Source organism: Zonotrichia albicollis, chromosome 12 (assembly GCF_047830755.1).
Source record: "Zonotrichia albicollis isolate bZonAlb1 chromosome 12, bZonAlb1.hap1, whole genome shotgun sequence".
Lineage (NCBI taxonomy): Eukaryota > Metazoa > Chordata > Aves > Passeriformes > Passerellidae > Zonotrichia > Zonotrichia albicollis.
In genome coordinates, this window is record NC_133830.1 from 14,077,723 (window position 1) to 14,101,387 (window position 23,665).

General features: G+C 62.3%; 2 protein-coding genes across 6 annotated transcripts; one reads left to right on the top strand and one right to left on the bottom strand.

The window, feature by feature from the left end:
* Positions 1-1,265: 1,265 nt before the first annotated feature.
* SEMA3F (semaphorin 3F) lies at positions 1,266-23,665 on the bottom strand. 5 transcript variants are annotated; one of them, XM_074549951.1, is made up of 19 exons: positions 23,552-23,665; positions 19,803-19,965; positions 11,264-11,424; positions 11,054-11,116; positions 10,512-10,631; positions 8,860-8,940; positions 6,782-6,875; positions 6,343-6,462; positions 5,219-5,358; positions 5,016-5,130; positions 4,761-4,830; positions 4,510-4,654; positions 4,175-4,397; positions 3,271-3,359; positions 2,891-2,932; positions 2,579-2,736; positions 2,429-2,496; positions 1,873-2,006; positions 1,266-1,741 (listed from the first exon to the last, which is right to left on the bottom strand). In XM_074549951.1, exons 2-19 carry the CDS (start codon positions 19,912-19,914, stop codon positions 1,328-1,330), a joined length of 2,349 nt encoding a protein of 782 aa, XP_074406052.1. In that variant the 5' UTR covers positions 19,915-19,965; positions 23,552-23,665; the 3' UTR covers positions 1,266-1,327. The 5 variants fall into 5 exon arrangements, with proteins under 5 accessions (XP_074406052.1, XP_074406056.1, XP_074406055.1 ...); XM_074549955.1 differs by lacking the exon at positions 23,552-23,665 and adding an exon at positions 23,101-23,249; XM_074549954.1 differs by lacking the exon at positions 23,552-23,665 and adding an exon at positions 22,826-23,012.
* LOC141730672 (uncharacterized) lies at positions 14,260-17,402 on the top strand. Its single transcript, XM_074550218.1, has 2 exons — positions 14,260-14,718; positions 16,995-17,402. The coding sequence occupies exons 1-2, from the start codon at positions 14,260-14,262 to the stop codon at positions 17,160-17,162; spliced, it is 627 nt and encodes a 208-aa protein (XP_074406319.1). The 3' UTR covers positions 17,163-17,402.

The following is a 23,665-nucleotide window of genomic DNA, read 5'->3' on the forward strand; positions in this document are numbered from 1 at the left end:
CAGTGGCTGCTGTAACTACTCAGAGGAACTTGGTACCACCCCCGTATCAATCAAGGTGTTCCCAGCATCTCCCACTACCATCCTCAGTGCCCTCTGCTCTTTCTCCCCTGCTCCATGCTGCCAGTACCAGCATCCTGGTGCTCCAGAACTTTCCTCAGGGCCCACAGCACTTCTCTGTGCCCCCAGCAGTGACCCTGAGTGCTCCCAGTGCCTTCAGCAACACCCAGTGGGGGCACCAGCCCAGCCCGGTGTACCCCAACACACAGCAGTGCCACCCACCAGTGGCACCTGCCCACAGCCCCTGGGCTGCCCCAGCATGGTGACCCCATAGCCCCAGAGGCAGCCCTGGGAGGGCTCAGGGGGTGTCGTGATGGGGCCAGGCCCATCCCCTACAGAGCACACCAGGCGCCCACGTCTGTCCCAATGCCAGCGTTTATTTGGGGGTACCCCTGGTAGCACGGGCACTTACTGAGCCCTGGTCACCCCTGTGTTCCCATGTACAGCTATTTACAGCCCTCCACACTCACCGAGGTGCCCAAGGAGGGTGGCTGATGGGCTGGGTGTCCCAAACCCCTCTGGGTGCCACTGTCACCAAGCTCCAGCAGCTGCTCAAGGTTTTACACCAGCGTGGGCCCTTCTCCTTCCCTTCTGCATCCAACGACCCTGGGGCCAAGCCCCTACTATTGCCTGGACACCTCAGTCCCACCTTGAGGTCCCATCTCACCCCTGCCAAGTCCCCAGGGAGGGGACAGAGCCGGGTATCCTTGCCCCTCCTCCTCATCTTGCCTGGTGGTCTACAGCTTCCCCCCAGAAAGCACTTGCTCCTCCATAACCCTGTGGTGAAACTGAGGCCCAAAACTATGATGGTCATGCCCAGCTTGCTGTGGGCAGTCCTTGTGGGGCACTGCCTCCTCCCTGCCTCAACCCCCTGCCCACCACAGGGCATCATCCCCTCCCACACAGGGACATCCATCCCCCAGCACAGTGTCCCAGCTCTGTGGCAGAGGGGCTGTGGTGACCCACGGTCCCTGCACAACAGGATCTGGGGGTCCTTGGCAGGAGGAAAGACAGCGATGGTGGCTGCAGCCACCTCAGGGGTCCCTGCTCCTCCCTGGAGCAGGGAGGTGGGGGCAGCACCACCCCAGTGCCTATGTACAGCCTACAAATAAATACCACCTCCCATGGGAGGGGGGTGCACGTGCGTCTGCGTGTGTGTGTGTGCGTGGATGTATATATATATATATATATATATTTATTTATAGATATTTTTAATATTAAAAGGGGGGAAAAATAGACCACTGTGCTAGCAAAGTCCCTGATGATGGTTTCATGTATGCCCATAGGTCTCTGGCTGGTGATTCCGGCGGTTCCGAGGCTTCTTCTGCTCCTGCTGCTCCTTGGCTTTGAGGCCGGCCAGCGGCTGCGGGGGGCTGGCGGCCGTGTGCCTCCAGTAGCCCTGGCAGTACTGGTCCAGGAGTCCCATTTCGGGCTGGCTGAGGAGCTGCAGCAGGTCCTGGTAGCGGGGAGTGGGGGCGCCGGGCAGGCCGGGGGCCGGGCTCTCTGCCTGGACCAGCACGGTGTGCACGGCGCGGCTGCTGAGGACGCGGAGCTGCACCCTGGTCACCGTGTGCTTGAAGTTGTTCTCGGTGGCGGTGCAGGAGTAGAGGCCGCTGTCGCTGAGCTGCAGGGCACGCAGCAGCAGGCCCTGCTCCGTGCGCAGCACCCGGCCCTCCACGCGCACCTGGGGGCACAGCACAGGGGGCACGGCTCAGCGCTGGCACCCGGCACCCCCACGGACCTGGGGCACAGCACAGGGGGCACAGCTCAGTGCTGGCACCCGGCACCCCGGGCCCCAGTGCTGCCCTGCCCTACCTCCTTCCGCCGGTCGCTGTTGTCCTTCTGCAGCAGCCACTTGATGCTGGCCTGGGGCGAGCGGGGCTGGCACTCCAGGAAGGCTGTGCTGCCCTCCACCCCGTACTGCACGGCCTCCACCGTGTTCTTGTTGGCTGCAGGGGGACCACAGGCAGCCAGGTCACCCCCAAACCCACTGCATCCAAGTATGTTCAATCTCCTCCCCAATGTCTCCATCCATCCATCCATCCATCCATCCATCCATCCATCCATCCATCCATCCACCCACCCATCCAAATATGTTCCATCTTCTCCCCAAAGTATCCATCCATCCATGAACCAACCCATTCATCAGTGCTTGTTCTCATCCCCAATGTTTCCACTCATCAGTTCTCATCTTCCCCCCCTACAACTACCCACTCATCCACCACCCACCCATTCATCCATGTATCTTCCCCTACACCCACCCACAAAACCATCTCCCCGCTAAGGAATCCCTGTGTCCCCAGCTCACCCTGTGCCCTCAGCCTCCCCTCCCAGGTGTCCCATGCTGGAGCCTTGTCCCAGCCCCGCTCACCGTTGGAGTTGTAGCCGCGGCACTGTCGGATGGGGTTGCCGTGCCGCACGTCCTGCCGCCGGCTGCGCCTGTGGGAAGCGGGAGCTGAGAGGGGCAGCCTGTGCCTGGGGTGCCCCCCTGCCCTCCCTGCCCTCCCTGGCCATGCTGTACCTCTTGGAGGAGGCGGAGTAACGGGTGCAGGCGCTGCCATCCCAGGCGCAGTAGGGGTCCCGCGCCAGGCAGCAGTCGGCACAGGCCTCCCCGTACACGTCACAGCGGTGCAGCGCCAGGTGCGTCACGCCTACGGCCGAGGACACATACAGCTGTTGCTGTGGGGAACAAGGAGGACAGGCTGAGATACTGCCTCATCCCCACTGCATCAGGGCCCTGCAAACACCCTGCTCAGGTGCTGTGGTGATGTTGGGCGATGCCACCGCAGGGACAGGGACGGGATCTGCCCACCCAGCCTCTGCTAGGACTCACCCTCTTGGAGGAGATGGTCATTGTCTTGATGGGGGCTGGCACCTGGATGAGAGCAGGAATGAAGAAGATGGAGGGATAACTGCTTGGACTGATGCTAACAGCCCTGGGGTGGGCACTCCAGACCCCCCACAGGCAGCTGGAGCAGGCAGAGCAGGCAGGGGGAGATATGAGTGGGCAGCAAGCAGGAGGACCAAAGCCTGGAGTCCCTCCAGAGCTAGCACACAGGTAACTAGTGTCCCAAGGGACTGGCTGATGTCCCAAGGGGCTCTCTACTGTCCCAGGGAATGACTGGTAACTCAAGGGGCTGGCTGCTGTCCCAAGGGATTGGTTGGCCGGATCAAGAACACTCAGCGGAGGGTAGAGGACATGCCAGCTCTTACCTTGAACACTTCAATCTCTTCCAGCATGAGCTCCTCTGTCTCCATGTCATCCCGGGGGAGCACAATGACCTTCTGCACGGTGCCCCGATCTGCAAGACACCACAGTGCCCAGGTGCTCAGTGCTACCCTGGGCACCCATGCCCTCCCTGTCTGTGAAGGGCATCCCTGCTGGGCCTGCAGAAAGGAAGGATCCCCCAGGCCTATCCCCATCTCTCTCCTGCTGTGGCAGCTAGCTGTGTCTGGGGTGGAGTGTGCCAGCTCAGGTAACCAGCTGTGTCTAGAGAGTGCCACCAGAGTGCCAGAGAGTGCCCAGAGCAGCATGCAGACATGCACTGGGGCAAGAGAAGGACCAGGATGGATCACGGGTGCTCTGGGATGCAGGGGAAGCACTGGCCTGGATGGTAGTGCCCCTAGGATGGGCATTGAGATCTGGGAAGGACGGGGCCGGATGTCAGTGCCTCTGGGATGGGCAACTGGGTAGGTAAGGTGCAAGGCTGGATGATGACGGGCTTAGCATGGGCAATAGGAATGGGTGGATGCTAAGGTAAGAAAAGGATAAGGCTGGACGATGAGGCCCCTGGAACAGGCACCAGGACAGGGGGAGGATCAGGCTGCATGGCAGGATCCTGAGGATGGGAAGATCATGCTGGATCACTGGCTTCAGGGATGGGAGCCAGGCTAAGGGAAGGACCAGGCAGGACAGCAGGGTCTGTGAGATGGCATTGGGCCAGGGAAGGAACAGTCTGTAGCCTGGAGGAGGGGCAGGGCTCTCAGGGGGGCATTCTCAGCCCCGCACCCCGACCTAGCGGTGGAGGGCACCGTGCTCTGGCCAGCCCTGGCGGTGCCCGTGCCCTCCGGGCCGCGGCGGAGCATGCTGCGTTCCCGCGGTGCGCGGCGTGGGTACCTGTGCCCAGGAAAAGCACCTCATAGCGCCCGTCTGCCGCGTCCACCTGGTCCACGGCCACGGTGGTGAAGCGGTAGTTGACGTTGGTGCGCAGTACCAGCGGCCGGCGGTGCGTGGGGTACACGGCGTGGAACATCAGCGGGTGCGCGCGCATGAAGTTGATCACCTCGTCGGGGTAGTCCTTGGTTGACTTCATGGAAGGGGTGAAGGTCCCCCCAGGGCACTGTGGCACAGACATCAAGGGGCTTGGTGAGCTGGTGCCCGAGCACAGGTTGGAGGGTGCCGGCTGCCTGGCAGGCACTGGCTCCCTACCCATGGTGCCCGGGGGTACTTACAGTGCCTGGGCGGGGGTAGGGCATCTTTCCTGTGTAGGGCATCCACTGGTAGTTGGGTCCCTCCTTGTGGGCAAAGGGCCCGTTGAAGACCATGCGGATGTCAGCCATCGAGTAGACACACACAGCAGAGCCTTTGAAGACCGACCTGGGGGCAAGGACCTGCTGCCACCCTTTGTCATGGCATTGCCAGGACAGACGCCCAGCTGAGACCCCCTCCTCTCCTGCACTGTGCCAGGAGGGTCAGCACTCACCCCGAAGCAGAGAACACAGCGTAGATAACAGGGTTCTTGGTGTCCTGAGTCTGCTGGATGAAGACGTCCTCTTGGGACAGAAAGATGGAGGCGTCACCATAGGGAAGGTAGGCAGGGACACCAGGGTACAGGCAGAGCAGTTACCCATGGAAGAGCAAGAGGCAGGGGGCAGCAGGGGTGTCCCCAGCTCTGCCCGGGTGCCCCCCAAGCCTGCAGGGGTAGAGAAGGCTCCCATCCCTTTCCTGGCACACTCACGGAGCTCGTCGAAGTGCGTTTCAATTCCATCGGGTCCCGGCACAGAGCAGACCAGCCGGGCCTTCAGGAAGGTGCTCCACTTGTTCACAAGGCAGCAGTGGCCCCCGTCATCATTCTGCAACAGTGAGACCCCTGTGCTGAGCCCTGCCTGTCCCCCTGCCCACCTCCAGGCCTGCTTCCTGCCTCTCCTCCACTACACGTACCAGGCAGATGCGCCCGATGCGGGAATAGACCCCAGGACTCAGCGGGGCATCAGCTGACTTCTCTCGGAAGAAGAAGTAGAGCTTGTCATCATTCCTCTCGCTGCTGTCAGGGATGAGCTGGGCACGGACAAAGGCTGGGTCTGGAATGGCACAGCACAGCATGGCACCATCAGCCCACTGGCACTGTTGCTCCATGTCATAGCAGGATGCTGAGCCCCCCTCTGCTGAAGCATCACATCTCTCACGCTGTCGCAGAGTGAGAGCTACATCTCTGAGTGTCTCTTGTGATCTCTAACACACCAGGAGAGGCCTGAAGCATCTCTGGGGCCCCTGGGAGCATTCCTGAGGTCCACAGGTTGAAGAGATACATCAGCTCTACGAGCAAGGTGGTGGGAACCAGTCTTCCCCAGGAAGGAACCACACAGCATGGAAGCTTCTCAGGAAGCTTCTCCCTGCCATCCATCAGCCTGTGTCCAGCCTGTGCTGACAGCTCCCCCTCTTCAGGTTACCACCCTGCTGGCTCCTCAGCCCAGCAGGATCATCCCATCTGCTCTGCTGTGTTTACTCAGCTGCTGCCCCGCAGGCAGGGGTGCTCCGAGGGGGGCAGATGAACGTTCGGGGTCACCGACTGCAGGCGACACGGGTGACATCTCAGCGCTGCACAAACCCATGCACAGACACTGGCAGGGCCAGCCCCATCTCTCACCAGTCTGCTCCCTCCACCCAGTAAAGCTTCAGGCATGTCTGTCACTGCCCCACACAGCTAGGCCTGCTTCTGTGTGCCTTCCCATCCATCCATCCATGATCAATTCATCCATCATCCATCCATCCGTCCATCAATTCATCTATCCATCATCAATCCATCCATCCATGATCAATTCATTCATCCATCCATCAATTCATCTATCCATCATCAATCCACCCATCCATGTACAATTCATCCATCATCTATCCATCCATCATCAATTCGTCTATCTATCATCAATCCACCCATCCATCCATCCATCCATCCTGACTGCTGTCTCCGTTCTGGAGAAGGAGGCAGTCCCATATGTCAGGTCCCACCTCTAGTCCTGGAGCCATGATGTCCCCAGAGCACCTGGGCCTGTGTCCCCTGCACTCACCGTTGAGCCAGCGGGAATTGTACTGGTCTGTCCTCATGGCTGTCTGCTTGCCCATGGTGCGGAAGATGGCCGCGTCCGTGCCCATGAAGTCGATGTACACACCAGCATAAAGCTCCTCATCTGCAGAGGGCAGAGGTCAGCCAGGAATGCCCACCTCATCCCATCCACCCACCTTCTTCAACTGCCAGCCTCAGACCTGGCCAGTAGCCACCAGGAACCAAGAGCCACTGCCTGTGACCACCCCAGACAGTTCTGGAGGTTGGCACTGGTCTGTAACCACGATCTCCTCCTCTGCTGGCCCAGGTGCCTGGCCAGCTGAGGCAGGCAGTGGTGGCAGAGCAGGAACTCTGCTCCTGGTGGGAGCAGCTGTTCCATCCCACCTGCACATTCCCTCTGCCCAGAGCAGGAAGCACTGGCTCCAGGGAGCCGCAGGACTCACTTATTAATGCAGAGACAGTGTCTACTTTGGGGTCGTAGGAACACTTCCCCTTGCCTGACTCCAGCTTGTCTGGCTCCAGGTAGAAGATATAATCCTGGAGAAGGAAGCAAATAGAGCAGCTGGTTAGACTTTCACCCCTCCACTCATGTGACAGCTCCCAAAGCCCCCCAGGAGAGGCAGCCTCCTCCAGGACGGTGCACAGCAGCAAGGACAGACGTGGAAGTGGTCTGCAGGTCTCCTGAGAAGCTGAAGCTCCTGTGAGCGACTCCTCCAAAGATGCTGGCTTCTTCTCCATGCCCTCCACCACCTGGAGACTTGGCTGAGCCATCAGGCTGAAGTGGGGCATCCATCCCCCACGTCTGGGAAAACATCCCCCTCTGACAGCCTCTTCACTCCAGCTGGCTGTGCTGCACATTGTCACTTGCCCAGCAAGGTCACACAGCCCCAGCAGCTTCAGCAGGCAGGGCCTGCCCTGCAGCACAGCTCAGCACAGCTTGGCTGCTCGACCCACTGCACTTCTCTTGCCAGGGGCCATTTTCCAGTGCTTTTCTTCACATGATGAGATGCTGTGTCTGCTCCATGGGATGCCTCCCTAGCGTCGCTTCTGCCTTCCCGTGGCCATCCCTGGCACCATCACACATTCCCAGCCAGGAGTGAGACCCACACTGTCTCTGGAGGCACTTCCAAAATCCTCTGCCAGGCTGGCCCAGCCAGGTCACTTCTCACTGTGGCAGAAGGACCACCTTCAGCTGAGACAAAGCAGCAGCACAGAGCACCCATGGGGAGCCTAGGCATGGGGGGACCTTAAGCAACCAAACTGGGCAGATGCCCACTGGCCCTGTGCCCTGGCTTTGGCACATGGATGACAGACACAGTGACAGCCACCCTCCACTGAGAGGCCAGCAGGGTCCTGGTGGAGCCCAGGCTCTGGGAAGAACAAGAGAGGCTGAGGGGCTGGGATCTCACTGTGGGCATCTCACTGTGGGCAGCTCACACCAGCTGCTCCTGGAGCATCCAGGCCCAGAGAGGGGCACAGCCATGTTTCACCATCCCAACCACTGCACTGTGCAGTCTGTGCCACCATCACCATCACAAACACCTCAGCCCAATTCTGGCCCCACTCCTGAAGTGGGCAATCACCTCACATGGACAACCTCTCTCTCTCCAGCACAGCCCTGGCACTGGCTGCACCATCTCACCCTCCTGATCAGGCAACACAGGAGCCATTGTGGTGCTGGCACTGCTGATCAGCTAACACACCTGGAAATGCACCAGAGCTGCCAGGAAGCGCGTGCTGGCAGCCCCAGGGAGCTCCTGCTGGGACACAGGGGTGACCATGACAGGCCCAGCAGGGGTGACCTGAGGGGGCTAAAATGGACACGGCCTTTTCCCAGCTGGCACTGCGGAACTGCCCACAGTCTGGGAGATGCTCACTACCAAGCATCACCCGTTGCCCCCACCCACCCGAGGAGCTGGGGGAGCCCCAGGCTGCACCAGGGTGCCCATGTCCCCCATGCTCCCCAGCCCATGCACTGCCCGTGTTAGTCTGGAGGGAGAGGCTGGGGGTGACACTGTCAGGGTGGGCTGCACACTGGGGTGCTCCCAGGAGCTGGGGATGCTGTCACCTCCCTGAGTGCACTTGACTGCCAGGATGACATAAGCCCCTCTTGGGGCAAGGTGAAGCAGCTGCTCAGTAAAGTTTCTGCAGGTCCTACCCCAACACGTTCTGCACATTACTGGGGCATCCTCCCCGAATCATTCCAAGCCCCGTGGCTCTGCTGACACACAGTCCACTTCCAGCGGACACAGCAAGCCTGGAGTAGGCAAAGACAGCGGTGGGTGGAGAGCCACCATCCCTGACAGTGTCCCCCCTAGGATGGGGGGATCCTACATGGGCTGGGAGGAAGGAGTTAGTGGGAGGAGGAGAGCCGCCGCCAGGCCAGGGCCGGAGATGCTGCGCTGGGAGGGAAGGGGGTGGCGCCGGCTATGCCCAGGGTCCAAGCATGCCAGTGGGAGGAGGAGCCCGCGGCTCTGGCATGGCGCCTCTGTGCCAGGCGGGCTCCCAGACCCGTTCCCACCTTGCTCTGTGCTGGTCTCGGGCTGAGGGGGCTGTCGGTGGAGCTGCTTCCCCGGCCTCCCGGCTGGCTCGGCGGGAACCCCTGGGGAAAAGGAGCAGGGCAGAGAGTTAGCACCAGCAGGGGAAGGACCCCCAGGGCAGGGGGGAGCAGGGGACCCCAGGAGATGGGTGATGGATGCCCACTGAGCAGCAGCACTGCTGTCCCCCTGGGCTCCTTCATGCTCCAGGCTGGGCTGGCCTCCAGCAGGAGCTTCTCCAGGATGGATCCTGCTCTCTCCCACGGAACTGGGGTGCCCTTAGCATGGGGTAGGACAGAGTGGAGAGATGGTTGCCCACAGCCAGCCAGGCTGGGTTCACACCTGGGGGCTCAAAAATGGCACCTGCCACTTTGTTCCTCCTGTGTTGATGAGCAACGCCTCAACATCAAAGCTATGAGCACCATGGGGTCACTGAACACTTCCACACTGCCACTGACCCTGCTGGCCAACTAGTGCTGTCCTCCACTGCACTGGCACCCAAGGTCCTCCTCATATGCTGCCACTCCCCAGTTCAGTCCCAATCCAATCCCAATTTGGGATGTCTGAGCAGCATCCCCCTCTCTCAGTGCCCATGCCAGGTCTGGGGGCTCTGAGGCAGACACCCGTCTTTCACATCCAGCGCCGTGATCCTCCATCAGTTTGGGCTGGTGGCTCCCTCTCCAGCCTCAGGAGAAGACACAGCCTGGGACCTGCCACTCCAGCGCAGAGGGGACAGACACCTCACAGGGCTTGGGACCCCTGGGATCCTCATGCTGCTACTTGCAGAGACCAGCTCCCTCCCAAGGCTGTCCTGGAAATGCTCCTCTGTATGCCACACCTCCTGCCTGCTGGCATGCAGCTCTGATGCCATCCTCTCACTGCACGCTGTGGTCCTTGGTGCTGGGTGACACCCATCCGGGGATGTTCCTGACATGGCCACACGAGCTGGCACTGTCCCTGCACGGCTCTCCCTGTGCAGCACCGGTGCTGGCATCCTTGGAATCTACGGTGAGGGGCTCAGCAGCCTGGCAGCCTTGCAAGTGGGAAGCTGGCTTGACATGTCCCTTGTCCCAGTGGAGATCCAGCAGTGGCTGCAGCCAGCAGGGTGGGAGGGCATGTTGTGTGCGAGCTGCCACAGAGTACAGCCAAGTTCCAACATGAAGAGAGGTCCTTGGTCTGTGGAGATGGCTTGGCCCCTCTCAGCAGCACAACACTGTTAGCCATGGTCACACCCAGACTGCCCTTGCCCACAAACTTCACCTCCCCAGCAGCCAGCAGAGTTGAGCCAAGCATCCTCCCCACTGCAGCCTTCCTGGTGGCTGTGCCAGCACCCCTGTGGCACACAGCAGCCCAGCACCCCTGTGCCAGACACCAGCTCAGCACCCCCGTGCCACACAGCAGCCCAGCAACCCCATGGCAGACAGCAGCCCAGCAACCCTGTGCCAGCCAGCAGCTCAGCATCTCTGTGGCACACAGCAGCTCAGCACCTCTGTGGCACACAGCAGCTCAGCACCCTCATGGCAGACACAGCTCAGCACCCCCGTGCCAGACACAGCTCAGCATCCCTGTGGCACACAGCAGCCCAACACCCCCTTGGCAGACCCCAGCTCAGCAGCCCATCCCTCCCGCCCCTCACCTGGGCTTTGCGCCCGCGGTTGACGAAGGCACAGATGGGGTTGTAGGCGCCGGTGCCGCACACGTAGAGGTGTGTCCGGTTCCAGGGCTGGATCAGGCGGATGAAGTTCCCACACTCCCCCTGGGAAGCAGAGGAGAACACATCAACCCAAGCACGGGGGCTGTGGATTGCCGTGGGGCGGTGTTGGTGTGGGCATGGGATGGAACAGGTCATTGGATGGCATGTGGCATGGGACAGCATGGATCAAGGGATGGCATGGTTCACAAGTTGGCAAGCCAGAGAGCCCAGCCCTGGCTGGTAGGAGGAAGCAGCATGGGGAGCTTGGCCTCCTACTTGCCCAGAAAGCTCTTCAGGACCTGCCTGGCTGGAACAGGATAGGTGACAGGACACTACAACACCCTGGAGCACCACCCCATCTCAACACAGCTGTACATGCTAGGGGATGGCGTTTCCAGAGTAGGATACAGGGACACAAATCCCACTCCAGTGCCAGGCACCAGCCCCACCCCACTGCCAGAAGGGGGTTCATGGTGGTTACTCACATTGCTGTTCTTGCCTGACAGGATGCACTCCTCGATCCTCTGCTGGGACGCGGGCCAATGGATCTGTGGAAACACCAACCCAGGGAGACCAGGACTCCCATCTGGCCCCACCAGCACCAGCTATGCCCATCAAGTTCCTGCCCTGGCATCCAAAAGGTCCCCAAAGTGCCTCATTCCCCCTTCCACCATCTCGCCCTGCCCTGCCCTTACGATGAGGGGCTCGCGGTTGATGTCGTGCAGGTCCAGCGACAGCACGTAGTCCTTGCTGCCCACGTACATGCGGTCGTGGTCCTCATCCTTCAGCAGGATGCGGTAGTCGCTGGAGTTGAGGAGGAAGTTGAAGAAGTGTGCTGTGCCCGTGGCCTTCAGCTCTACAGGGGAAAGGGAAGGTGTCAGTACCCCAGGGACCCCAGTGTCATCCCTGAGTCCAAGCTGGGCCCTGCTGGAGGACAGCCCGTGAGAGGAGGTGCCCGCTTTCCACCCCATGAGCACCATGATCCTGCCACCTCTATGCGGGACAGGGGACAATGGGGACAGAGATGCTCATGGCCAACTGGGACAACCAAGAGTGGCCAGCAGAACCCCGGTTCAGGAGATCCAGCACCCCACAGCAGGGAGTGGAGGTTGCCATTGAGATGGGGCAGGAGACCAGAGCTCTCTGCCACCTCAGCCCAGAGACCATAGCTCCCAAAATTTCCAGCATCATCCTCCTCCTGCACCATGACCCCCTGTTCCAGCCAAGCCTCTGGCTCCTAGGATGGAGAGCTGGGACCCCAGGGAACCAGCTCCAGGGGAGGTGATGAGCCTCCCCCCCGCCCCGCACATCCCATCCCCCCCTGGAAAGTTATTTTTAGTCTAAGTGTGGGAGCAAGGAGTGAAAGAGGATAATGAGGGTCATGAATATTCACAAGTGCAACGAGGCAGCCAGATGGAAGGCAGAAGTGCTGCAGATGATGTGGGCCAGTGCCAAGAACCACGCGGCAGGGCCGGGGCACGAGTAAGACAGAGCACCCTGCCCCAACAGGATACAATCTGTCCTAGAGGCCACCTCTTTGGAGATGCCACTCTTTGGAGGAGTCACTCCCCTTGGAGGTGTCACCCTCTTTGGATACCACCCCCAAATATCAGATGCCACCTCCATGGGATGACATCTGGCCTGGATGCCACCCCTTTGGATACCACTCCAAGCCATCAGATGCCATCCCCATGGGATGTCATCTTGCCCATATGCTTCCTTTTGGAGGTGCTGCTCTCTTAGGATGCCATCAACAGCCATTGGATGCCACCTCCATGTGATGCCATCAGCCTCTGAAGCCAACCCCTTTGGAGACGCTGCACTTTTAAAAGGTGTCACCCTCTTTGGATGCCACAAGCAACAATCAGATGCCATCCTCAGCCATTGGATGTCACCCTCATGGGATGCCATCTGCCCCCGATGCCATACTCTTTGGCATTGTCATCCTCTTTGGATGCCACCAACAGCCATCAGGTGCCACATCCATGATGCACTGATCCAATGAGCACCTTCACCCTGTGGAGAGTGTCCCAGGAGGCACCAGGAGCAGCTCTGGGGACCCTTCCAGGGGAGGAGCAGGGTCCTGCAGGTCAGCATCAGGAAGCATCACCCTGGCTTCCAGGCAGCACTGGGCAGGGCTCCAGCAGGCAGCTTCCATTGCCAGCACGAGGCCAAGTGCCTGCACACGCCCTGACCTCCGGGCTGCACAAGGGACTGGAACATCCCACAGGTGCCCCCAGGGTCCCTCCCATGCAGGGCAGCCCCTGTGTCCCACAGCTAGCAGCAGCTGATGGTTCCCAGTGCTGCCCCTGCGCAGATGTGGATGTGCTCAACCACGGCAGGGAGGCCAGAGCACACACGTGGAATGGGAACTGTGGGGGCTGGCTGTGGGAACGGTGCCACAGCTGTGACAGGAACCCCTGCTGGCCTGGGGGCTCAGGGGCCTGCCTGTCTGCCAGGGCTGCACGGTGGGATGAGCATGGTGGGCATGAGCAAGGGCTGGAATTTGGGCTGCAGGCGGGGGAGCCATGGCAGAGGTGCTGCAGTGGAACAGTGCCAAGGATGGGGGGCCAGCTCACCCACCCACCCACCCACGGCAGGCTCCTCCTCCTGCCTGCCCCATCTGGGCTCCAGATGCTCCCTGCTGCTGGCTCACATGCCACCCATGGCGTCCCCAGCCTGTCCTGTGCTGGTCCCTGACTGTGCCACGGCACTCTGGGGCTGCTCCCTGCCTGTCCTGTGTCCTGAAACTGCTCGACTGGGCTGTACATTGTGTGTGTACAGGTGTGTGCAGGTGTGTGCCCCACACTCTGTGTGTGTGTGTACAGGTGTGTGCCCCACGCTCTGGGTGTGTGTGTACAGGTGTGTGCCCCACACTCTGTGTGTGTGTGTGCAGGTGTGTGCCCCACACTGTGTGTGTGTGTGTGTGTGTGTGTGTGTGTGTGTGTACAGATGTGTGCCCCACACTGGGTGTGTGTGTGTACAGATGTGTGCCCCACACTGGGTGTGTGTGTACAGGTGTGTGCCCCACACTCTGGGGGTGGGCTGGTGCCTCCCTCAGTGCAATGCTGGTGTCACAGAGCTCGGGATCAGGAAAGGCAGGGTGGCTCTGGCAGTGAGTGACACAGGCAGAGCAAAAGAGCTCCGTCCCCAGCTGTCAATGATGGAACTGCAGGCAGAGACAGGGGTGGCAATTAAACTGGGCAGGAGCCCCCATGCCAGGACAGCCCCTCATCTGTGATCCCTGCCAAGCCCGGGAACACCAGCACCAACAGCCCTGGGATCCTGGAGCGCCGGGACACTGGGTGATGGAGGGTTCCATGTCAGTGACAGCCCCAAATACCCCACATCCATTCGGATGGGCGTCTCCAGGGCCTGCCAGGGGACAGGGCCAGCAGCACAAAGGGCCCTGGCCCCCGCCGGTGTCTCCATTCAGCCCCCACGGCCCAGTGATCAGAGGGGCGCTCCCGAGGCAGGGCGGTGCCGGACCCGCTGCCCCGTGACGCCCTCTCCAAACACAATGGTGGGGCGGCCAGGACCCTGCCACCACCTCTGACCTCCCAAACCGCCACCGCCCTGCCTGATCCCCAGTGTCCCTGTGCCCCCAGAGCTGCCCCCGCAGCCATGGGGTGTCCCTGGGGATGCCGAGGGGCAGGGGCCCCGGCCGGGCTGCAGAAGCCCGCTCCCACCGATGCGCCCCAACGAGCAAATTCCCTCCCGCTTCGCCATCGCCAACCCCAGCACCGGCACAGCTTCCCCGGCTGGCCGGGAGCCTAATCCTATTTTAATTGCCGAGCACCGGAGCCAGGAGCCGCTCGGCATCACAGCCAGGGTGGCCTCCGTGGGGTCCGTCCCCTCGCAGCATTCCGCGGAGCCCCCACCGAGGCGCCCCCGGGACTCTCCTGCCCGCCCTCGCTCCGTGTCCTCGGGCTTTGCGCTGCAATTACCCCGCGCCCTGGAGCGATGCCGGCGGCCAGGAGCCCCAGGCTGGCAGCAGGGCGCGATGCTCAGCCTTGCCCGCGGCACCACCGCCCCGCTGCAGGCTCTGCAAAGCCAAATTCCCCCTGCAATGCCAGTTTCGGGCTGCATTCCCGGCTCCGGCAGCTGTCCACCATCGCTGGACGTCACCGCTGGCCCCCATCGCGCAGGGGTGAGTGGTCCCCATTCATCGCCCACTGGCACGGAGAGCGGTGCTGATCTCCAAAGGAAAGGGGAGATTTTGGGGGTTCTCGATAAACCGCGCACCCCGTGGGACTCCTCACCCCAGCCCGGTCCCCCAAACCTTCCCGACTCCCCCGAACATCATCAGGGCACCCGCATGAAGAGTTAATGCCATTACGACCCGCGCGGGTCACCTCCCCAGGTGCACCATCACTGCATTCCCCAAAACCAATTACAGGCGCTCTCACCTAATTAGATTCTAATTATGGGCTTGTAGCGCATTCAACATAATTAGCATGTAAATTACACGGCGTGTTTATATTCAATAACCGCACTCCCGCCCCCCCCCACCCCGGCTGGCGGAGCCAGCGCCTTTCGGGAGCCCTTTCTTTGCACGGGGAAGAATGAATCCACTTTAAATGCCGATGGAGAAGCCCAGCACTGATCCCAAGGGAGCCTGGCACAGCAGGGATAAATCCCATCTCCATCCTGCAGCGTTTCATCCCACAAATTTAAAAGCGTGCCCCAAATTTTGATTATGTCTCCCTACTAATTTTTTTCCCTGTTCGGAATTTGAGATGCAGCTTTTTGGGTATGCGTCAGAGGGGCAGGATGGGGAGCGATGCCAGGAGAGGGATGGGGGGCTGGATGTGTCCCCTCTCGTGGTTAAAGCATTTGTTGTTATTGGGGCTGATCAAAGGGCTGGGTGGGTCGTCCGATGAAAGCAGAATTGCTTATTTGTTTGAGCGTCACTCCGCTACCCCTTGATGGGTTATTTATGATGTAATTAAGCTAATTACATGTAATAAGAGAGTTTCCGTGGCCCCCAGCCAAGCTCTTTTCCCATTTAACCGATTCACAGGTGGGAGGAAACCGAAGCTGCCTTGCAGGGGCTCGGGAGATGAAATAACTCCTGTTCCCGCTTGCTGCCTTCCAGCCCCGGCCATCTCCAGCCCCCTGGAGCACCGCCCCGTGCCGGCACCCGCGGCACAGGACAGACAGACAGACAGGTGCTGCGGCCGCTGCCCGGCTCAGATCCCCCGGGATGAAAGAGGTGCCGGCCGGGTGCTCCCGCAGCCATCGCAGCCCGCCCGCTTGGGCGCAAGCCAAAAAACAATTAAAAAAATAAAAAGAAAACCCACATTTTTTTCAGCGGAAACCGCTGATTCATCCCCGGGCCAGCCTGCCACAAGCGCTGGTGTGTGCCTGTGCCCCAAGGAGCCCCGCTGCAAAGGGAGCCATCCTCACCGAGCATCCCTGAGCAGTGGAGACCGGGTTCCTGGCTGGGTCGGGGGATGCTCCAGCAGCACGAAATCCCCTTCAGGAAAGAGCCCGGCTTCAGAAAAAATACTTCAATCACCCCAAAAGCAAAGTGCTGAGCGGAGGTGCCCCAAGCCACTGCTCTTTGGGCTCTTTTGTTTAATGTTTGGACACGATTTCTTTCCGCAGCCCCCGAGGGGAGGGCACGGTGCCGGGTGGGAACTGCGGCTGCTCCAGGCCCTCTGCTCTGTGCCCCAGCACCCCTGCCAGGACCCCGGGAAGGGCCATGCTGTTCCATAAGGAGCATTGTTAATTTGAGGGATAACTAGCTTATTAGATACAGGCTTGGGGGGGCTGAAATAGCGCAGGGTTTTTGGGGGAGGGAGGGTTTAAGGAGCTTATGGAGCCTCGCAGCCGGAGCCAGGGAGCTCAGCCCCAGCAGCAGCCGGTCCCAGCGGGTGGAGGGGCTCTGCCGCAGCCCCCCACTGTCCCAGCCGGGGAAATCCTCTTAGGGGTCACAGGGTTCAGCCCCACGTCCCCGCCCCTTCGGGCACGGCAAAGGGGGCTGCGGCACCCCCCTGACCTTTACGGGGTCTGCAGAGCAGCATGGGGCACCCACAGCAGGGTGGGGACCAACAGGGCCAGTGTTCCCAGCACATTCCCAGCACTGGCTGTCCCTAAGCCCTTGGCCCGGCTCGCACCCCCTGTTTATCCCATCCTGCTGTCACCAAGCAGTGCCCACAGCTGCAGCAGCTTAGGAGGGCGCCTGGGTGGCCCCCAGGACATGGTGCCCTGCCCGGGCTCCTCTCCAGCCATCTGCCACCCCCCGGCCCGGATCAAGCGTGCCGGCATCTCCTGGCCACCAGCAGAGATGCCAGCGGGGTGGGAGGGGAAACTGAGGCACGAGGCAGGCAGGAGTGAGGCCAGGCAGGGGGCTGGCAGTGCAGCCCAGAGGAGACTCCACGCTCAATTCATTCTTTTTAAAGTAATTTTTTTCCCCTGCAGGAACTGCCCTGCCTCTCACCCCGGCCCTCCCCGCCGGGGCTGCCCCCGGCTGGAGCGCAGCCACAGCTTTTCCGAGAGGTGCCAGCAGGGCTGCTCCCCTCGCTGCAGGAGCAGCTCCCGTTTGGAAGCCCCACGGAGAGCCCTGACCTCGAGGGCTTCCCGCCCTGATGCGGGGCCGGAGCCCACCCTTCCTTCCCGCACGCTGTTCCCACGCTGGACAGGGAGCAGGACACGGAGGGATGAATCACCATCATCACCATCACCTCCTGCATGCCCGTGGGGAACGGGCCAGCCTCTCTGGTGCCCGAGCCCCCGGCCCGGAGGAAGGCCCGGAGCAGAGGGGAGCGCAGGATGTGCACGGCAGTGTGGGGAGTGAGTGGATTGTTAGCACGGAGATGATTAAAAATATCCACCCTATTTCTGGCCAGCACTGGGCTGGGATCTGGGAAGAGCTGTTGGCAAAAGGGAGCTGTGCCGGAGCCGCTCCCAGCACTGTTCTTTCCATGCTGGTCACCTTCCTCCCGCCGACACACGGACAGGAAAGCCTTGAGAGGAGGACAGACGTAAAGAGACCACGGGGGGAGGACTGACCCTGCCCGGCCATCACCCTGCACAGGGCACTGCAGCCCAGTTCCCACCCCTTTCCTATCACTCCAGCACTTCACAGCTGTATTTTTTCCCTGCTCTCAGACGCCGGGGCTCCGTGGAGGATGACGCAGGCCCCGGGGAGCTGCGACAAACCCCTGGCGCGCGATAACAGCGAAGGCAAACAAACCCAGAGACGCTCCCGCGGCTGGCAGCGCTCCAGGCAGCACAGCCACCCGGCCACGGCGCCGGGGACACCCCTGGGGACACGGCTGCTCCTTCCCCAGCAGCCTGGCCACAAGGCCACCCGATCCCACCCTGCACTGGGATGCTTTAGCCAGAGGGATGCTGTGCTGGAGACCCAGCCCCAACCCAGCAGCTGTGGGTGCACAAACAGCCACTGGTGCCCTGTGGCAGCACAGCCATCCCTGACAGCAGAGCCCAGCCCAGCTCATCACAGCAATGTCCCCAGCCCTGACCCATCACACCCCACCCCGCTGTCTGCAGCTGCACTGGGAGGTTTGGGGCATTTGGGTACCATCCCTGCCTCTAGAGGCAAGAGAAGGGGCTGGACCATCCACCAAGTGCCACTGTCACCCCATATCTCGTGGCTCTCGGGCTTCAGGGAGGCTGCACGGGGATGATCACCTCAGGAAGCTGCTCACCAGCAGTTTGGTGTGTGGCTCCCAGCTGGCCCTCGAGGAAAACTCTGGGAGAATCCTCCACCACTGCCACCCTTGTCAGAGTACAGGCAGGAGGGAGGCGAGGGGCACCCCTTCCCAACCCCAATGTGCTTGGATCCAGCACACCACTGGCATTTCTTCTCCATGTGCCAGTGCAAATCAGCCCTTCTCCCACCACAAATCCCCCCCTCTAGGCAGTGAGAGCAGGGGGAGCCCTGCCACACCTCAGGCAGGAGGGGGAAGGACTGCAGATCCTGAGCACAGCCAGGAACCATTGCTCCAGCCAGCTGGGGCCGAATAAAACCAACCCCAAACCAGCCCCTAACTTGTGGCACAGCAAGGTTAACCATGCCTATCCAGAATTAATCTCACTCACTGTGGCAGTGGGCACCAGGTCCAGCTGGGACTGCTGGAGCCTCCCCTCCCCACAGCTGTGAGGAAGAGGTGTTTTAAGCCAAGGTAGAGAAGCCTCTGTACAGCAGCTAAAGTGCCCCAGCAGCCCCCAAACCCTCCAAAAACGCTGTTTGGAGAGGAAAGTGGCGCCTGCCTCTGGGGAGGAACTTGCTCACTGCTTTCCAGCCTGGACTTGTCCCCAGACTCTTCATACCAGCCATTTTTTCTGTCAAGACCAGCCTGTAACACCCATGGCTATTGCTGCTTCACTGCATTTGCTGTCAGCCCCCCGGCCCCTCCTGCCTGGCTCTGCTGTGCTCACCACCAGCTCTGCCACCACAACCCCAGGCTCACACCTTCAGTGGGTGACCAGAGGGCAAAGGCACAGCAGGACGGCAAAGGAAGGGCACAGGCAGCACAGCCCCAGCTCTCCCACAGACCCCAAGGCGAGGCAGACATGAGACTCCTCGTGTCTGTCACCTCCTGACACACATCCAAGCAGGCAAACCCACAGCAGGAACAATTCTTGTTCCACTCCTCCAGGTTTGCAGCCCTGGGACCTGCCTCATCAGCCTCAGCCTGCCCTGCTCAGCAACCTCAAAACAGGAGCTCAAGACAAACCCCTCGGCCAATGTGCACCCCAGAGCTGACCCAGGGGTCCCCCCACAGCTCCTGGAGTGGCTGGGTGGGCTAAGCAGCCCCGGAATGAAAGGGTTAAGCCCCTTCCCCCCACCCAGCACCCTCCCCTGCTGCCTCTCCCGGCTCCCTGCCAGCTCCCAGGCGTTAATACCAGCTGGGGGGGTCGGGGCGGCGTCAAGCTGCTGTCTGGAACCGGGGTGCTGCCGGGGGGGCTGCTGCACCTCAGCACCCTGCCTGGCCAGATGGAGGGAGCCACCCACCCACAACAGGGAGCACACTGGGGCACTAGGCAGGCTACTAGCACCCCAAGACTGCACCAAGTGCTGGTGCAGATTGGGAGCGCAGCCACACCTGAATATGGATCCCCGAGGAGATTGTGACGGTGCAGATCACTGGTGCCCCCCAAATGAGGAGGAAGAGGAGGAGTAGGAGCTTGTACTGGGGTGCCCGTGGTTTCCTCCACCTTGGGGTCCCACCCAGCCCCCCAGTCCAACAACCAGACTCTTACCTTTGAAGGAGAGCTGCACCCTGGGGGTAGCGAGGCCGTGGTCCTTGGGGTGGGCAGCCCGCCAGCCCAGAGTCAGCAGGGTGGCCCAGAGCAGGACTCCGACCACGGGCATGGTGGGCACGCGCCGGGGCGCCCACACCGAGGGCAGCCTGGGGAGCTGAGCCTGCCAAGGGGGCACACGCGGGAGGGAGGTCAGTGCACTGCACCCACCACCCCCGAGGGGTACAAGCCCCTCGTCCCGCTCTCCATCACCCACAGCATCCTCTGGGTGCTGAACCCCGCTCTGCAGGCTGCACAAATCGGGGGGCCACAGCCTCACCTTCCCTCTGGTGAGCACACAGGGCGAGGCAAGCACGGCAAGAGCTGCTGCAGCACCCTCCTCCAGCCCAGCTGGCCAGGTGAGGAGCATCCCTCCATCCCTCCTCACTCCCCCCCTCATCTGCAGCATCCCCAGCCCCCCACTGGGCTGGCTCTCCCTGCCCCAGCACCCAAAGGGGTCCCACTGCCAGCCCCTGCCTCTCCACCTCTCCTCCCAGCCCCCAGCAAAGCCACAGCAAGCAGAGCTGGGATCAAATCTTTCCAACATGAAGGAAATCTGGACTTCATTATTCCAAGAACGTACAAAAAAAAAAAAAAAAAGGATTTTTTTTTTTCATAAATAAAAGAGGAAGAAAAAGAAGAGGGAAAAAAAAAAGCCCTGCCTGTGTGCCAGGCAGCTGGACTCCCTGGGGCTCCGGTACTGAGCGGAGCCCGCCAAGCTGCCTCCAGCAAGCCACACACGCACCCCGGCACGGGGCACGGGCACGGTGCCCCCCACGTGCCCCACGGCCCCTCCTGGACACACCATGCCCCGGGTCAGGCCCCTCTCCCGAGGCAGCACCCTCCTGGGGGAGTCCAGGGCACCTCAGGCAGGATTTGGGCGGTGGGAAGCCCCTGGTGCCCCCAGGGAGCTGCACGCCGGGGTGGGATGCACTGTGCCACAGCACTCAGGCATGTGGGGAGCATCCAGCCAGCCCGGGCAAAGGGGGCAGCTCTGTGGGAATAGGGGTCCCCACCACGACACCCCGGTGAAGCCGTGCCCTGCAGGGCTCTGCCTGCTGCCTCCACACAGCCCCATAGGGGACAGGCACACCCACAGAGCTGGATGGATGGTGGGAACCCTTTGGGACACCCCGGAGAGAGATGCTGAGCCGCAAGGGGAGCAATCCCACACCCCACCCGGGTGGTCTGGCTGGCCTCTCCTGCAGTGCTCAGCACCCACAGTGGCAGCCCCAGCCCCCAGCAGGGCAAGGGCAGCAGCACTGTCACCAGCAGCAGGGCAGGACCCCGAGTGTAGTGGCACCGCTGCTCCCTGGGGCTGTGTATTTTTTTTTCTCTTTCTTGCCTTTGGGGTCAGTAAATATTTCAATTTGCTCCTCTGTCCCTGAGCACACCCAGCTCTGCTCCATTGTACTGGTATTCGGTCCCTTTTCAGGCTGCCTTCTCCCACCCATTCCCAGGCTCTGCCCTTCCCATCAGCGCCAGGCCGGGACAGCCTGCACCCCCAATTCCTCCACCAGCCAAAACTCCAGTTGGTTGCAGTTAAATAACCCCCCTCCATCCAAACCTCCCCCCTCTCCCCGGCAGCTTTAGGAAATAATTCTGGCAAATCCTACTATTGCATTTGGATGGAGCGGCGTACGCGTCAGAGACAGGGAGCGAGATGGCAAACAAAGGAAAAGAGGGAGAGGAGGGGAGCGCAGCGAGCGCAGGGCGAGGAGAGGGGAAAGGGCCGGCGGTGAGTGGGGGGCACACAGACCCGGCTGGGAAAGGCAAATTCCAAGGAAGCAAAAAAGGGAAACGGGCCGCTGGAGTGCACCTTGGCCAGGAAATGTCCATTTCCAGGGTCATCTGCACTCGGGGGAAACGGAGAACTCCAGGGGAGAGCGGCCGCATTCCTGCCCTCCAGCCCCCGGGCTGTCTGGGCTTGGAGGAGTTTTTTAGCAATTAAAGTTTGGCCATTGCTTGTGCTGCCGCAGGAAGATCAAAATCCCACTCGGCTTTATCCCCCCTTCCCCGGGCTGGTCAGCCCCGCGCCGCCGAGCCCGAGCAATTAGGGAAAGGTTTTCTCGTCTGGAACGGGGATTCATTTTGGGATCGAAGCCCCAAAGAGGGCTCAGGGGATGCCTCGGGAGAAGCCCGGGGGGACCCAGGGGTAGGGCTGCCTGCACGCCCGCTCCCCGCGGCCTCGGGAGAGAGCAGGAAACATTTTGGGAGGGAAAAGCAATAGAGGCAGGAGAGGCAGTGGGAGGGGAGCCTGGCCCACCTCCGGCCACGGCGCGCGATGCCATCAGTGGGAAGGGGGAAAAAATAGGGGGGAAAAAAATAACATAACATAATACAATAACGCTAACTGCCCAGCGCGGCCCCGCGCACACGGGAAATAACTTTGCACAACTTTGCGCTCTGGCACGCCTGGCCTGTCCCTAGGGAGCGCCGGCTGTCCCCTGCGCCCCCCGCCCGGGCGCCCTCCGCGCAGACCCAGCGCGCCCGTCTCCTGCCGGGGCTCGCCGTCCCACCGGGCGGGCTCCGCCAGCCTGCTCCGGCTGCCGGCCGTTCTCCGGCGTGTGTGTCTGCCCCGGCACCCCTCCCCGGGCACCCGCTCGCCGCCGAGCCCTGCCGCAAGCCCCACTGCCCCGGCAGCTCCCCGCCAACCCCCGTCCCCTGCGCCAGTACCCCCGCCCCGAGTGGCACCGGGGCGCGCCCGCCCAGCCGCGGCTCCCGGAGCAGGGGCACCGGCAGGGTGCCCCCACCTCGGTATAACCCCGCTGCGAGGCGGGGAGCGGGGGTCCCCAGCGCGCCCGGTGCCGCCGGCGGCTCGGGGATGGGGTCCCGGCACCGCACCGGCGGCAGCAGCCCGAGCCCCACCTGCCCGCTCCACCGGCAACTCGTGGCGGGGGGGACCCACACGCGCGAGTTCCGAGCGGCGGAAAGTTTTCCCGGGGCGCCCCCCGCGCCGGGCATCGCTCCGGCGCCGCTCTTACCTCCGCGGGGTCCCGGGGCGGCGGGGCGCTGGGAGGGCGCGGGGCTCAGCGCCGCGCCGGGGTCCCGCGGCCCCCCGCCATCGCTCGGCCGCACTGCCGCCGCGGCCCCGGCCCGTGAGCGCCGGGCGGGGCGGGGCGGGCACCGGGCGGGGCCGGCCCCCACTGGGCCCCGCTCTGGGCCCGCCGCGGGGGGCGTCCCTCGCACGGCCCTCCCCCGGCCCCTCCCACCGCCCCGGGCCGCAGGTTCGAGCCCCGGCGCCGCCCCCGCCGCTCACCTCCCGCTCCGGCCCTTTGTTGCGGGGTGTCGGCGCTGCCCCGCCGCGCCCTGCCCGCCCGCCGGTGCCTCGCCGCACCTCCGCAGCCCAGCAGCCTCCCGCCGGTCCCGGGAAGGAGGCGGATAAATAAGTGCCGTCCCTCCTTTGTCTGCCGCGGCGGGGGGCGGCCCGGGGCGGCGGGGTCTGCGGGGAGCCGAGCCCCGGCGAGTCGGCGGCTTTGTGAGAGCTCCGGCTCCGCTGAGAAACCAAAACCGACTCCCAGACACGGCATCTCCAGATGCCGGGAGTGGGGCGCCGTCCCCAGCCCCACCTTGCCCGTTCTGCCGCCCCCAGCCCGGGTACCCCCACGGGTGACCTCAGCCCGGGGCAGGAGGGTGAGCCCTGCCCGCTCTGGTTACACGGCATCCCGCCGTCCTGGGGCTGCTGGCACCTGGGGATCCCAGCTCGGTACCTGTGCCTGGCATCCAGGACCTGCTGGCTCCTGGGTATCCCTTCCTGGCACCGTTCCCTCCGGGGCTGGCACTGGTGATCCCTGCGCAGCACCGTCCCCCTGCACAGCCAAGGC